This window comes from Seriola dumerili, unplaced genomic scaffold, assembly GCF_002260705.1.
Source record: "Seriola dumerili isolate Sdu_G_001 unplaced genomic scaffold, Sdu_1.0 BDQW01000052.1, whole genome shotgun sequence".
Lineage (NCBI taxonomy): Eukaryota > Metazoa > Chordata > Actinopteri > Carangiformes > Carangidae > Seriola > Seriola dumerili.
In genome coordinates, this window is record NW_019174307.1 from 12,726,146 (window position 1) to 12,743,297 (window position 17,152).

The 17,152-nt window shown below is 42.1% G+C and overlaps 1 protein-coding gene across 1 annotated transcript; it reads right to left on the reverse strand.

Moving 5' to 3' along the window:
• Positions 1–4,535: 4,535 nt before the first annotated feature.
• On the reverse strand, positions 4,536–16,486 carry rap2a (RAP2A, member of RAS oncogene family). Its single transcript, XM_022740765.1, has 2 exons — positions 15,559–16,486; positions 4,536–4,818 (listed from the first exon to the last, which is right to left on the reverse strand). Exons 1-2 carry the CDS (start codon positions 15,870–15,872, stop codon positions 4,581–4,583), a joined length of 552 nt encoding a protein of 183 aa, XP_022596486.1. The 5' UTR covers positions 15,873–16,486; the 3' UTR covers positions 4,536–4,580.
• Between the last annotated feature and the right edge of the window lie 666 nt (positions 16,487–17,152).

Sequence of the window (17,152 nt, forward strand, 5' to 3'; positions counted from 1 at the left end):
TTTTTGTGTATTCAGGTGCCATGACAGGTCTGTACACTGCTTAGCTACAGAACATCAGGCTTATTGAAACTTAATACACGTTCTGTTTACTATGCAGTTTTTAATTTCGAACTGAGACGGAAGTTTTCATTCAAAAATCAGGAAACTGTAACGTCCGTAGACTTTATGTGTACTGTGTCTAGTTAGAGTTTAAGACAGTGGTAACGCTGCATTGCTTTCTAATGTAATGTAATGTAGCAATTGTCATTTCTTCTATGAAGGCATATTTTATATTATCACAACTGTGTTTTACTATACTGTCATCCAATAGCTGTTTGTACACCAGCCTCCACTTAGGGGTGTCCAAATGAGGAATTATAGCTGTTAACAAATACATTACTATACACTAATGTCTGCTTACAGCTACATTCTAGACTATAAATGCCAAATACTGGGACATAAAGCAAAGTGTCTTTGCTCTTCATCAGAAATGCTCCATGCTTCTGGTCTTAAAGTCATGTTGCGGTGCCAAAGTCGTACCATCCCCCTTTCCAAACTAGGCTCTGACCTCTGCCTCACAATTTATTTTCTCAGTGGATTTTTGTCCCTAAGTGTCTTTCTGGAGAAACAAAAAAGAAATTAACAAGAGTTTTTGTCCATGTTCTAAGCTAAATTGGTAGCTTCTACTGTACTGGACAGTAAAATTTGAGAAGACTGACATTTTAACAGAGATAAAAACGACTGTTATTTTGTCGGCCTCTCCCATGAGTCTCAGCCAAAGTAGAGCTTTAAAAGCCTCATAGGATCTGTGGTCGCTGAATGCTAAAAAAACAGTTTGGTTATCTTTAGCACAAGCTTTGGACAGACCATTCCCTGTTGCCTGAAATGCTAGAGAAAAAGAGATCCGAACAAATAGTTGATTAGAAGTATGTAACACAGAGTTGGTTTGAGCACAATCATAACAGAAAGCACACAACCCCTCTCCTCCTTAACTAAAGAGGGGGAAGGGCAAACAAGGCAGAAATGTCAGTTGGCGTCAATTTAATCAGTAATTCAATGACATCAGGCTGAAAAACAGGATCAGACCGTAGAGTTACTTCTTATTATTAGAGGGAAAAGACAAGAACTGGTGCGTTGGACAGAGCCGTGTGACACTTTTATTTAAGCCAGCGCCACACATAGCCACCGACAGTGACAAGGGTACTGACATTTTCAGACCACGCCAGGGCTTTAAAGAACCCGCAGCTGAAGCAGCCACCATCAGACCCAGTGAAACCAAACAGCAGTATACCTTGGCTGAGTCGAGCTGGAATAATGCATGTGCAGCAGTGACTATGTTTGGACGTCTTTCTTGAGTCTGAAATTCCTGCAAACCACCAAAAGAACTGTGTGTTAGTGAAGAAGACAGTGCCGCCTGGGGCTACCAAGCTCAAGAGGAAGCTCTCCTCAGTTATCTTCAACGTCAGAACCGCAGTAAGCAGCACGACGGCTCCATCGCTCTCACGTCGAGCCGTGGGAGAGAGGGAGAGAGCTGGCTCCCATAAAGAATCGCCGTCTCTCTCTCTTTGGCTTGAACAACAAAATGACACCCATTGGGGGAAAACAGGACCATGCTCTTGTTCGACATTGTTCAAACCACAAGCTGGCTGGTCGCAAGTTGGAAGGGACCTGGGCAAAGTGCTTGGTGGTGAATAACTGAGGGGGAGTTTGGTGCAGTTGATGACGATGAAGATCTGAGCTAAAGTTGTGATGCTGTCTAAAAACTTCGACAGCCTTCAGTCCTCTCTGCCCTGCTGTTAGTACAGACATTTCTGAACTGACCCTTTCAGCTACCTCATGCACTGGCCTCTTCTGTTGAGCTGCGACGTTTAGCTGGGGATGATGGGAGATGTTAGACAACGTTTGATTGCTTTTCAAAAGACTACAGTTCTTATCAAGACATATGAAGTGAGCCACAATACATACAGTTGAGTTTCTGAGGCTGTATTTCGAGTTTTTAGCATAGTTACAAATGTGAATGATGTTTTGGATGAGGTTTTAGAGTTTGATCGACACTCTCTATGGCTGACCGAAGTCTTGGTTTGCCCTGTCAAAGATTGCTTTACTAAGTTGCCTGAACAGCCTGATAATCAGACTGAATTTATATTTTGTTTCACTTCTTTCATTCAGCCTCACTCAGTTGAAACAGAAATTGCAGTAGTGATGGTGAGGGGCATGAACTTTTATTCTATTTTTGTAAGTCAACTTGCACCAACTTACATGGCAGCGTCAATGTCATCAACGCTTGGAACCACCAACAAAGCATGCCGAGCTGCCAGGAAGATGTAACGGACCGCATGTGGATTAGCTGCGTCTATGGGACCCAGGGAGGCAGTGCAGCATCAGAGTGGAGGGTGGGTGCAAGGTCATCCTCACCCGCAGCGGTAGTCATCTCAACACGAGTTTGTGTTGCTTTTCAGCTGGTGAGGAAATAAGGCCAAGTGGTGTCAAGGTGTTTGTGGCACACACTCATCGTGTAAAGCAGAGGGTTTTCAAACCGTTGTCGATTCACATATTGTTAGATTCAGTGGGACCACACTCCCCGAGGATATCATTATCTCTGTTGTCCATCCATAAATAAACGCCCATAAATAAAATAAGAAAAAGACGCTCATTATAAGTCCAGAACTTGCCTGAGCATCATCACATTTTTAAGTTTTCTTCAGTATCAAAGTAATCCACCGATAGTTGTCTGTACATCAGGGGGTACATCATAAACAGGAACTGCTAACCGCTAACTCCACATACTTTTAATGGTGCCAATTTATCAGCTAACAGGCAATTTACTCGGGGGGGTGGGGGTGGGTTGTCTACGGTGTCAGACTTTGAAAACATCTGCTTTATACGAGAGTGTTCAAGCGGCCTCTGTGAAATATAAAAGAAATGTTCACATAGTTATCATGTAGAGTACAAGCACAAACGTAAAAAGAAGCAGTTTGGTTACACAACAGAGGAATGATGAGCGTGTCAGTCCATTCACTTTCATTTCACTCAAGCTTGGTAGCCTCAGTTGAGTGTTGAACGCACTTTTATTGTTTAGGTGTCAAATGTAACAGTGTCACCATTCAGAGAGGGAATAAAGAGTAAATGGTCACATAAAAAAATATAAAATCAACAATGAAAATGGTTACACGGGGAGAGTCTGGTTCCCGTGGCAACATAGATGTACAGTTGAGACAATGTCCAGATCCAGACGTGTATGTGTTTGGTTTGCACATTTCCACAGCCTATATTAATCTCAAACAATAAGAGTCCTTTTTTTGTTTACTAGCCATGCATACAGTTGACAATTCCACATGTGTTGAGTCAGTGTCTTCATAGGAGCTGGCACTTTCAATACAAAATATTTACACTACCATTTATTATTCTTAGTATCATCGCCTTCGTCGTTACTATTTGTTACTATGGATTTGAATACTCTGAGCACATAAAGAATGGGATCAGGATGTTGAAACGCTTGAGCACCCCATTTCATATTGATACCAGAGGAGAGAAAAAGAAAAATGCAAAGTATGACAAATGTTAGCATCTTCACTTTAAATGTCACCCATTCCTGAAAAGAGTTTCGAGAGATCGTCTGTAGAGATATTCAAACACTGAAAAGATGAACTGTTTGTCCCATCAGGATGAAACAGTTAGTTATACTACCACTCAGCGATCTGCCGTCAGTCTTCCCTCGGGAGGAAAACAAAACATCACACAATATGTGACTCTGCTATGTTTACCATTATATCTCAAAAATGAGAAAATAGGAAAGAGATGACTGCACCAAATGTTTGAAGAAAAGACACTGACTTATCCACCGTTTTCTCTCCATTCCTTTTTTTAACAGCTGAAATTTTATATATATATATATAATAGAGGTGCTTTCAGGTCACCTCTTTGGTTCAGCCCTGTGATGAAAAACCTCCCACTGACCACTACACAGACAAAGCTGGGAGAAAAAAAGTGTACATACTGCAAATAAAATACTCCTCAGTGTTTGAAACAACTGGATCCCAGAAATATGTTATTGGGTTAGTGTACAGTAGCTACTTGCAACCGAGTCAGGGTAATAATAATAATAATAATAATAATAATAATAAAAAAATGCATCTCTGTGTTTTGTGCGAAACAGACAAAACCAGGAGAAAACTTTTTTTTTACTCATTTATATCAGATTGTTTAACAACCTAAAGAGTAGTGATCCTGATCTGTGATTCTTTGCTGATGAGAGGATGAAAACAAACAACAAAAGAGAGTAACATAAGGCGAGGGCACGTTCCTTTTTGTCATTTGTCAATTTCTCTTGCAGCAAATTCCTGGCATTCCTCATTCAAAACGTATTCATTACTCACATGTCGTTATTAATAATCATGTCACTGCAGATTTTATGCTCCATAGAGTTAACATCCATTGCGTTCAACCATGAATTTATCTTCCGTTTAATTGGCATGTGCATGTGTGTGTGTTTGTGTGTGTGTGTGTGTGTGTGTGTGTCCGAGTGTGTATCTCTCTGCTGTGAGTCGAAAGTAGACTTTTTTTTTTTTTTTTGCCTGGCCTGTTCCTGGAGGCCCCCGGGGCTATTGTATATTGCAAGAAGAGCAGCAGGGGTCATCCTTGTCTGGCTGGGCGGCGTAGTCCATCTGCCGAACGATCTCAGCGAACAGTTCGTCTACCATGGTTTTGCTCTTGGCTGATGTCTCCATGAACGGGCAGCCCCACTCCTCGGCCAGGGCCTGGCCTTCACTGGACGATACCTCCCGCTCGCTCTCCAGGTCCACCTTGTTCCCCACCAGGATCACAGGAACCTTCTCGTACCTGAGGACAGACACAGACGCACGAATAAGACTCGGCAAAAAACTGATGCTGACGAGCTGTACGGAGGCAATCAGTGCGTTTGTTGAGCCCTAGCATTTTTCCTGAACTTACAGTTTAACAGGCAATTACCCTTTCAGAACTTGGTAATAACAGATGCTTTATGCTTCAAAAGGCTTTTAATTGCACAACTGAATAAACCTTTACACTTTGGATGAGAAAATCCTTTACTTAATGTCATTATTTAATTATCCATAATCCATAAATTTTCTCTCTGTGTAGCACACTACTGAAATATGACCCTTTAAAACAGTCATTCAAACAGCCTTTCTTTCAATGGCAACAATGGACAATCTGGCCTCATTCATTAATTGCTTCTCCCCGTTCAAGGGAGTCAGGCAGAATTAGGCAAAAGGCAGGGAAGCAACCTGACTGGGTCACTGATCTATCACAGGACACACATTCACACTGAATCTGAGTAATATAGATGAAATTAATAATGTGACAATTACTAAGTACTCACATGCAGGCATAAATAAACACACACACACACACACACACACACACACACACACACACACACACACACACACACACACACACACCTTAACATATATGTACAGTATGTTTACAGTTAAAAACAAATCCCATAATAAAAAATAAAAATATCTTAATCCTAAATTTTTAAATGTATTTTATATTTATTCCAGAGCTAATGATAGAAGTATTACATTCTCATCCAGCCCTAATCTCATCATCATGATTTAAACAAAACAAATAAAGATGAAAATGACATCGAACTTTTAGACATTTTCTGGCTGTAATTTGTGTTTTCAGATGGTTCACTTTAGTTTGCAAACCATACTGAAGCGCCAGAACAGAAAAACATGCATCTTTTTCTTCTTCTTTTGGTTTAATGGCAGTTGGCACTTCCCAATGTTGTATTACAGCCAAATTCTAGTGAAGAGTGTGATTGAATTAAGTTTTGACAGATATACAAAGTCAGTCTTAGCAAGGACAGGCAATTTTAATTTCATGGCACATTTAATTGCAAGTAAATCAAGTCTGCACCTTTCCTTCTTAGGTTTACATAGCACTTTTCATGACATGTAAACTGTCATGTCTCTCTGACATATTTTGCTGGCTGTTTTCAGTGATGGCATCATATGAAGTGTTTTTTTTTTAAATCAATGTTCGTATAAAATTGCCACCTCTAGAGCCATGCCACGCCGCGAAAAAACTCAATACAAAAATGTGGATGAAAATATCAGTTTAAAAACACCACTGAGTATATTTTACTTTGAAGTACCACACGCTCAGGAACTCATTTGTTTTCTGCCCACCATCTGTCTCCCTCTCACTCGTCTTGTCACTTTCACTTTCTGGGCTGTTCTCGTTTTAAGTACTTACAATGAGTATTGTTAAAAATGCAGTTAACACTGCTCTTCTTCCGCAGGAAGCGATATGTTTGAAAATCAACTTAAATAGAACCGTTTCATTAAAAGAATTCTGGCGTTTATTTTTTCAGTGGAAATCTGGGATGAGGGATGAGAATTTAAAAAAAAAAAATGTGATCACAGAGAAAGGTGGAGGTCAAATATTTGTTCTTGGCAAAGGTTGAAAATCAAATGTCAGTTGTTTTTGAAGAGAGTACTTTCTTTTGCTTCTCCACACTACAACATCAGTCTGGCTGCTGCAAAATCACTCACTTGGTAAAGTATTTTCAAAAAGCTCAGCTGGGCGCAAAATGTGGGTTTACTGTGGGTGGATGGAAAGAAAATGATGGGTTTTTTTTGTTTTTTTTTAATGGTTCTACTTTGGTGTACACATGGTCTTTGACTGTGGGAGGAAGCTTTTCACATTAAGAACCAGGGCAGCACCTTCTCGCTGTGAGGCGCTAAATGCTGAAACCTTCACGCCGCCCACCCTGCCTCATGTATGTAAGCGTAAAGCCTGACCCAGCGGAGAACAGGAAATGAGTAGTATAGCTCTGACCCCTGAGGATAGGAAGTTCTCGTAATCTTTTGAGCTCCGAACTCCCTGCCATGTCGCTGGGGCACAACATGTCACTGTGGAACTGGACTACTTTGTCGGCAGCCAGAGGAGACGGTCAGTTTAACTAAATAGGCTACTGCTCTATAATTATAAAGAGGAACGGCTGTGACGCAGTTTCACCGATAATAATCACTGCATCGGTTTTGAGATTGGGGAAACATGGCGGGCCTCTGAGCCTGTTTGTACACATCAGAAGAGATAACGAAGATCAAAAACATCACAGAGATAGCAGATCATGCGTATTCACGTCCTTTGGTAAACAACAGGTTATTTCTTTCATCCTTAGCTGCATGAGGCTAGCAAGGGAGCGCTTTCCATTTGCTGGACCCGTTGTTTGAACTGAGTTTAAATGTCTCTGACTGCAACACTGAGCAACATCCGACCAGAGTCATACACCTGCACAACCACCAACATCATTAGGGTTTTAAAATGCTGCCCTCGCTCGACGAAATATACAAGCTTCTAAATTATTTATAGAGGAAAAAAATCATCCTCGTCCTTGATTGCCATGGTAACAGGTATACAAGGAAATTACTAATGCAGGAGAGATAGGGCAACTGCAGGAGCAGTAAATGTGATACTTTTCCAAGTCGGGCAGCCTGAGCTTCTCTCAGAGGCCAGGGGGCTGCAGGTTTCAGCATTAAATAAGCTTAAACCTGCCGAGAATAAGAAGCCAACTTTGATCTAGTCATGAATACATTATCCAGAGTGAACTTTAATCTCTATCCTGTCCTGTTCCCAGGATCGGCTCACCAGCCGAGAGGAACTACCAGGATTTAAGAGATGATCGCAGAGGTTGGTTGGTGTGTTCCTCTTCTTCGAGCTCGGAGGCAGCTTGAATGAGAAACTACAGCACAGAGCGCCCAGGTCTCATTCACTGCATTCCTGGTGTCTATAAAAACAGCAAGGCCGTGATTTTCCTGACGGCTATTTTGGACCACTTCTAGCTGGTGGTAGGCAATTTTTGCCTGGAACCTTGTATTCCCTTTCCACCTTCACTGAAAAAGAACCCCAAACACAGACATTGGCAAGCAGATTGAAAGGCAGACCTTTTGCTTTTACAGCTGCATTCATTTAGGAGAAGCCACAGGGGGCTCAGCATTTAGTTGGGGTAATGGGACCATTTGGGTGTCTCCTTTTTTGCCCCAGGCTGTGGTTTTATCTCAAATCTCCCACTTTAGATCTCTCTCGGAGGCCTGTGGCCACCTAACTATCTTATATATATTATCTGCTATCACTTGCTGTTTCATCCCAGCTCTCACTTTCTTGCCCCAGTTGTTTCCTGTTCCAGAAAAAGCACAGTTTAACATGGTTGGTAACTGAGCTCTGTGTATGGATTCAAGGCTTTAAAATGAGAATTAGAAGCAAACTCTCATTATTGTCAATAATATAACAATAATATAACATCAATTAATCATTTGGTCTGTACAATACCAGTAAAGAGAAAAAAGTGCGCAACGACATCCTGCAATATTTTGTTTGTATGAACCAACAATGCAAAAACTAGAAAACCAGTCACGATTGCGAAGCTGGAACCAAAGTTGCCGATTCATTTTCTGTTAACTGACTAATCAGTTAATTGACAACTTGTTTCAGCTCTATATAACAGTAATTATTATCAAATTGTATCTTCTGTTTTAAGGTGTTACACCCAGACAAGATGTAAATGGATACAGATTCTCAGTCCACTGGTGTCATGTAAAGCAGTGCTGCTGTTACAAGAGCTTCCTACACATCAAACCTCAGACAGCAAATATAACAAACTAGCTGGAATTATCACGGATGTCCCACACAGCAGGAGGAATTCAAGAAAAGTCAGTCCAGAAGAGTCGTGCCAAACATCAAAGTGTGTTGCATGTTTTCTTTTTTACTTCTTTTAACCATAGTGGTGGATTTGACTTGGTCCGCTGTATGCAAGTTAAACAGCTCATTTAGGCCTCATCATAACAGGAGCACAGCACAAAGACATCTGGTACCAAAGGAGAGGGTCTATATATAGTCATAATAACAGAGGAGGAAACCGGCGGTCCCAAGAGGTGTGAGATGGTGGCTGCCACGGATACCGAGGCTCCCAGGACCTCAGGATAAAGGGTGTCGGCCACACTGTGTCTGGACCCGACAGTAGCCGCTGCGAGGAAGCGAGGCTCGTCCGTAACGCAGAACACACACAGAGCTGGTTGCATGGTTTAGACACGAGCCTCAAAAGACAAATGAATAACTGAGTCCGGTTGTGTTTCTGCTGCGACACAAACAGCACAAACAACATGTCATGCTTTAGCCTTCAGCTTGTGAGCCTGACGGCGCCCGCACTGGAGCACTCTGACTGCAAACACCCATGTGAGCTCGCCCCAGACACACCTTATCTATAATGCATGATGCATCAACTCACACTGGCCTTGCTGACGGACGGTGGAACCTGGCTGCCCAAGAGTCTCTGGATCTGACTCGAGACAACACCGTCAGGAGGAGGGAGGAAACGGGCCGCGTGCCGGGCCTCCTCCCAACGGCTCTTTTGAGGAGGGTCTTCGGTTTAGACAGTGGAGAGAATTCAGCTGAGTCAGAGAGAAGCAATAAGCCTCCTCTCTTTTTAGCACAAAATCAGGACAAACAAAGACTTAATCAGAAACAGATTTCTAAAGAGTCTTTTGTAAACATGCCACGACAACCACATGCAGATTTCTGCTTTTGAAAGTAATCGTTGAAAAGAAAAAAAAGACAATATCACGAGAGTCTCTTTTGGATTCTCTGAAGGTTATGAAAACTAATTCTCTGCTTCCTGTTACCTTCAAAATCTGATGTTATTCACAGATGGTAAAGACACTGGCCAAGAAACGTCAAAATGGACAAGATAAATGCGTACGGAACTCGACAGACTCTACAGTCATCCTTGGATCTGATGTATTGCAGCAATAATGGAGCAGACTACGAGCTCCCTGGGGGTAATTATGCCGTCTGAAACAAATTCCTCCTCTTACTGTACAAAGTGGAAGGCTGAAAATCTGAAAATCAAAGTGCCATTCAATCAAAAAAAAAAAAAAATGTGTTCAGATTGCCTTTCCATAAGAGAGAGGTAATAAAGGAGAGAAGGAAGCTTTGAATAGTTCACAGACTCATCCATAAGTTTTATAGCAGAATATGGCACAAGTGACACGTTGTACATTCTCTGCTGAAGTCTGATGCTTTACACTGAGGAAATGATTCCAGTGTTGACACTAGACTTACCAGCCTAATGTCAGGGAGGAAAAACAAAAAATCAACATGCAACTTTAGAAATCAAATTACACCACCATAAAGTACGATGTGTCAATTTGTTGTCAGTGTTCGATGACCAACTTACAGCATATACACTCACCAAGCACTTTTTAGGAAGATCATACTCGGTAGTTTTGCTCTCAGAACAGCCTCGATGATTTCACAAGATGTTGGAAACGCTCCTTTGAGATTCTCCTCCACGTTGACACGATTGCATCACACCATCTCTGCAGGTCTGTCAGCTGCAGAGCTCCCATTCTACCACATCCCAAACGAGCTGTACTGGATTCAGATCTGCTGACTTGGAAGGCCACTGAAGTTCACTGAACTCACTGTCATGTTCACGAAATCAGTTTGAGATGACTTTTAAGTTACTTTCTCATTTCAAGGAAAATAAGGGGTTGTAATAAGTACATTTTGAAAAAATGTGCATCTTAAAATAAAGTGCTTAGTTTTACAAAAATGAAATAGGCCTAAAACATGTAACTTCAGTTTTCTCCTTTTTCTTTTTTTTCTCCTCCACATCTTCACAGTCTGAACAATTGTTATAATAAAGTATAGTAAACGCATGAATAAGCAGGTGTACAGGTGTTCCTAATGAAGTGCTTGGTGAGCTGGATTAGGCTGCACAAAACTGGAGAGCTTATTAGCTGCCTGTTTTTGACTCTTCTGGGAATTTTTTTTTTTTTTTGTATAAATACTCACTGTATGACTTAAATAACAAAAAAGCTATAAACCACTTATGCCTACACAGCTGGTGGCCTAGCTGTTTTTATAATTGTTTGTTGTTTTTTTTCTCCCTTGTCATTATCCATGGAAACAGCTTAAAAATCCATTTCAGTTTGTAATGGGTTTCTAAGAATTGACATTTTGTCACCAACTAGCAAGCACTGTTTGACATCATCTTTAACCTCTGTGAGTAGCTTTGCGGCGCAGTACAGAACCGGACTTTATGCGACACATGGGCTCTTGTCAAGCTGTAATGTGACAGCTACATGTAACTTATACATTTCCGCACTGAAACACAAACACACACCTATGGAATAGAGGTGGCGCTAGTGGAAAAGTCAGTAGTACTGGGAACCACGTACGTACCAATTCTTAGCACAATCCATCCAATAGTTATTGAGATATTGGCCAGTCCACTAGAGTGGTGGACCGGCCAGTCAAGTGACCCACATTGCAATCCCTAGAGCTATGTGTGACCCGTTTATTGGGGTAAATTTACAGAAGTTGCTCTCAGTAATTACACCCCTGCACCTAGTATCCGCTGTAACTGTAGCCCCACCGTCCATAAGTGAATGACTCTTAAAACAGTTCCTCCTCTGACCCAGCACTGTGTAGGGCCTTTAACATATAATTTCTAAAGCCAAGTCCCCTCTTAAGTAACAACCACTGAACTTTAACTCAGCTCTTTCACCCAGTTTTCACAACAGACAATAACAAGGATGAAAGAGGATCTTTCTGGGCGAACTGGGAGACTGCTGCTCCTACAGTTATTGATCTTAATCCCTTCAGCCACTTGGCACACGAACAAGCCCTGGAATGGTATCTCCACAGTTTGTTAGCTTTATCACAAGGTTGAAATGAGTGTGTGAATTAAAAATAAGTAGACCAAAGACACCAGACCACTGCAGGATGGCAGTATAAAGTGTATGATACCCTATTTCACCTGTTTCTTCTTCTCCAACCTCTGACCATAGTACTTCTATTGAAATGCTCTATTAAGTCACCAATTACAACATATCCCTGGTGTGCGGTTAAACTTGCAGCTGGAGTGAGGAGTGATGAGGTCCCCAGCAGACACAGGCAGGCCAGGGTGTAATCATGTGCACCCATGGCCTCTGTGCTGAAGCCCGACGGTGCCACTAACAGCAGGCACTGATAGATGCTGACAGGGTTCAGAGTGAGAGCGACGCACAGCAGTGGCTCTGACCTGAGCGAATGCCGATATGGTCGTGACGGGTCACCAGTGTTTTGGCAGCTGGGAGGGACAAACAGGCAAGAGAAGCAGTGACAGCAGTGTGAGGTACGGGAGCAGTTTGACTGCTGAGGTTTTACACAACGAAATCCCATTTTACAAATACAGTATCAAAGACTTGTAACTGCTAAAGCTTTGGACCGAAAACATTAAAGGAGAATTCCACCCCCTTTTTTAAGAGCTATCATCTGCGCTTCATCACTATTCTGGGATTTTCAGTCACTGCAAGTGGTCATTTGTGACTCCTGTGTCTTTCTGATGTCTCATGCTTCTCTTGTCTGCATTGAATGATTTCCTACATTTCCCACAATACCTTTCAACAAGCCCCACAGAACATGCCTGAACTTGTTGTGTTTCAGCTGTGTGTTTCAAGGGAGTGATGGCAAGACTGTGCCAGTTTTTTCTCTGTGAGGAAAACGTCAGAATTGTCACTTGTTAAAATTTAAAACACAACGTGTCTTGATGCTACATTGAATTATGGGCTACTGAGGCCCACAGCATGCACATAAATAGTTATCTTTTCCACTTCTGTTATGGATTCCTCATAGTTTAATTCTTGAAAACTGGTGAAAAATAAGAAACCTAAAACTTAAAGCTTTGCTCTTTTTCATTCAGACGTTTCGCTGTTTAACCCGCAGAGTAAACACAACACGAAACAAGAGGACCCAGAATCAAATACAATTCTAATGTTGAGTTACATTTAAACTTTTTCAATACTGACGAAAACATGTGAATCCATGTGTTTTGGTTTTTAAACTTGTGTTTATATAGGGACCTTTTTGTGTTTAAAAAAATATGGCAAACTTCTGAAATACTGTATATACCGACTTAAACCAACAATCATACAGCTTTGACTTTGATTAACAAAAATGTGTTTAAATCATCCGCTCTCTGATCAAATAATAAATAAACACTTAGAAACCAAGACAAAAGCATTCACTGACAACGTTGTAGTTACCAAATTAATTTCCTTGATATAATCACAAGATTATTTGATTCATTTGTTGCCATTTATTTGTAGCAACCAAAGAAACTATGACTGACTCTGATGGTAGAGGGTTGTGTTTAAATCTCCTGCGTTGATCTTTGATGATTATAGAAAGTATAGAATTACATGATCTGTATCCTTCCGATCTCCAGTCACATCATGTGGTTTTCCTCCTGTGCCTATAAAACCATATTAATTGAAAAAGGAAACACATTTAGCAACTACTTTTTTGTTTGTATCCGTGTAGCAGTATGTGTTGACTTTACCATACAGTGTACATTTACAGCTTCTCAGGAACCAGAAGTGATCTTATATAACCACAGTCAACAGAAGCTTTTATAAGCAGAAAACGTGTGTCTGTGTGTTTAAAAAAGCCCTGAACAAACAGCAGAATAAAGCAAGCCTCTCCTGATCTTAAACATAAACCGTCAATTAAATGTTTCATGTTGCAAGGCTCGCAGTGAGTAAGGTCAACTGTGTTAATGTTAGAGGGAAGATGCTGAGGTCTCTAAACGTCAGCTCTTAGAAATTCTTTGATTCAGCTCTTCTTTGAAACTAATTACTGCACAGATGAACAGAAATTCTCGAAATAACCAAAAGAAAATATGTGTACTTCCATTCAAAAACTCCAGTAAGGGAGAACAGCATACCGAATGTGGGTCAGCGTTTTATAACTGAATCAAAGACTATCCATGACCTGACGTTTTTAAAGAAACCCCACTGTTTCCAACACAAACTCAAGTTTCAACCAAGTCCACACAAAGCACAGGACTCTGAAATTAACTACTATGTAGGAGTAGCATGAGAAGTGTGATGCTTTTGCTACAGAAAATAAATTCTGCTGTGACATTAGAGCTCAGCACCAGACTCAGTGTTCAGTGTGAAATCACGGAACAGCCTGGCTGCATCTGCTGTGTGAGCACACATGTACACATTTACATTCACGCACGCACGCACACACACACACACACACACACACACACACACACAAACACACACATATACACACCACACACACATCAAAACACAGACACAAACACAGCGTAGACTGTACCTACCTCTCCACATTCCCAACTCATATGGGGGAAACATGTTGACCTGATTCTTTCATCCACAGATTTATAGGACTGTTTGTAAGGTGCATGTGAAAAAAAAAAAAAAAAACTAAAGGCAACAAACAAAAGTAAACCTCTTTAAGATGAATACGTTTTATCTTAAGGTGACAGGATGTAACAGCACTGTCACAATAAAGAAACACAACACCGCATGATACAACTTCACTGTCCTTATGCTGGGCCTTATTTAAAGTAATTAGCTATATCAGTAAACAGTCTGAGCTGTAAGCTGATTTTAATATGTTTCATCATTAGCCTGCTCTGTCTCTCCAGAGCCTATGGGCCTCTCTACATTGACTCTAGCACATCCAATGACACCCACCATGACTGATGAACCCACACACTCACAGCCAATACACCAATAATTATCTGGTCAGCAGCATCTATGCCATTGTGTATTTAGGCTTTTATTAAAACATCTCATTTCACCAGGTGAACATACGGTACCGTATGCCTGCACAGTACATTGGCCCCAGGCTAAGAAACACCAATAACATGATGGCACAACCACACAGCCTCAGCTAACCTCTTCCATGTATCAATCAGCAGCTCACTCTGGTGACCTCATATCAGGATCATCCGTGTAACAGCACTCAGACATCAGACAATCTCACACTTTCAATTGTGTCGCTCTTCCTAAAGAGCTTGTGCAGCTTGTTAATTAAAAACACGGCCTCTCCACCGCAGAAGCCGGGCTCACGCCAGCGTGCTTTCCCCAACCCCTACAGTATTTTTGAGCTGTGCCTCCTTGAAGCTCTCTGCAGAGCCTCTGTTGCACTGAATCCTGGGTATCCCTGGCTGGGTGTTTCACTGAGGTTGCAGCATCCGGCACAGTAGACATTCAGAGCTGCAAAGCTGCAGCTTGGCAGATCACAGGGAGCATCTAGCATGTTATGACTGGAAGACAGACTGGTCTTCACTTCACAGTGCTTATGGATAGGATGGGTCAGCACTGCTGGTGCTGTTAAGAGCTGTCACTCCTAAGATGCAACTGTCTAGACTGAAACATTAAGAAGTCTGCAGAAACAGTGAAGAGATGAGGATACCCTAGAAATCACAAATGATTAGTTTTAGAGATGCTGGGACTGCAGTGCAAGGACATTTGCCTACCAACAAGCATTGTGGGTGAGACCTGGTACACCAAAATAGAACAGGCATGTGGTGTTGTTCTGTAGTCTGCCCTGAAGATGCACAGCATCTCCATCCAAGCACAGTTCTCAGACCAGGCCTATGACCATCCTTCAACTATACAGGGCCCGTAAAGCCAGCACAATATGCGTGAAGAATAATCTCCAACATCAATACTTAAACTATTTGGACATTATCGGTTTCCTGCGCATCATTTCACCAACCTTTTCACTCTTATGATCTGATCCCTCATCGGCTTTATGTCCTGGAAGCTTTGCTGGTTGACAAGGCTGTAGACCAGTATGAATCCTTGACCGTTTTTGATGTAAAGGTCCCGCATGGAGGCGAACTGCTCGGTACCAGCGGTGTCAAGGATTTCCAGTACCGAGGGTGAGGAGTCCACCTCGATCTCCTTGCGGTAAAAATCCTCTATGGTCGGGTCGTACTTCTCAATGAACGTCCCGGTGACAAACTGCACAGTGAGGGCGGATTTCCCGACCCCACCGCTGCCCAGGACCACCACTTTATACTCGCGCATCGTGGATTAAATCAAGTCGTAAGGTATCAATCTCCGCGCGTCATTGAAATGAACTCAAAATGTTCCCGCACGAATCACATTCACCATTCGTGTCCCATTTTGAACGGGTTGTCAATAATATAGTCTTGCTCGCCGCTGCTCAGCTATGGCAGAGCACAAAGACTCGGTGCCCCAAGATGGATTTCATTGTAGAAATTCCCCCATGCAGGCCAGACACTGACAGCTATACGAGCATCCGAGGACTGCAACTGTCCAAATTGTGCACAGGGGAGGAAGAAAATATCGGCCGATGATGTGGACCGTGCGGGTTTTCATCTGCTTAGCTCACCCCTGTCTGTGCATCAGAAAAAAACAAACTTGCTCCATCGAGGACACTGGAAAAACGCTGGGTTCAGCCCCTAGAATGAACTGCAGGCGCAGATTTTGAAGCAGGAAGCCGCCGCGGAAAATCTGCACAAACTAAAACTATTTCGACACTTGATTAAAGAACTTGCGTCTCTTTGTTTCTTTTTCACCATCGCTGGCATGTCTCCGTCTCTCCCCCGCTCTCCGGTGCAATCCTAGCCGCCATACTCTCGGGTGGAGACCCACGGCCGCTGCGTAACCAGCCGGTCCCCGCTCGGCTCCCGTACTGAGAGGGTAAAAAAAAAATAAAAAATAAAAAAAAAGCATACGGACCCCTCCCTCCGTCAGACGGATGTGCGAGCGGTCCAATGGCTGCCTCCGCTCTCCATACACCTCACTTGTGCCTGAATGGGGGACGCACGGAGGCAGCCACTAAAATTCAGCGGCCACATTTCCGTTCATGTGTTAAAATTCCCATCATTCGGTTGCCCCAGTGACATCCAAAGAGAGCTCGTCCAATCACAGAGGCGACTCGAGGATGCGTATCCAAGAGGAGGATAATGCGCCGGATGCTGTTGCTATGGTAACGCTGCATTTTGTTGCTGCTGTCCAAATGTGAGAATGCTGGATAAAAACTGCTTAACCGTGTAACAGAATATTTTTTATTGATAACCCAGACATTAACTGCGTCTGTTTGCCCTCTGGAAATTTTACTTTCAGTTGATGAAAACTTAAAATGAAACTGCCCAGCACACGACCTGAAATAGATCATTTATCCAAATGTATGGAGCATTTTAAAAAGAAAAACATGATCTGCCTGTCTGATTTGTCTTTTATGGGTATGCGACCAATCCAGCTGGACCTACCTCTAGTAGAAATGATTAAACTTTAAAAATTTAGCGAAATTATTTTATTTGTGAAATTATTTTATTTGA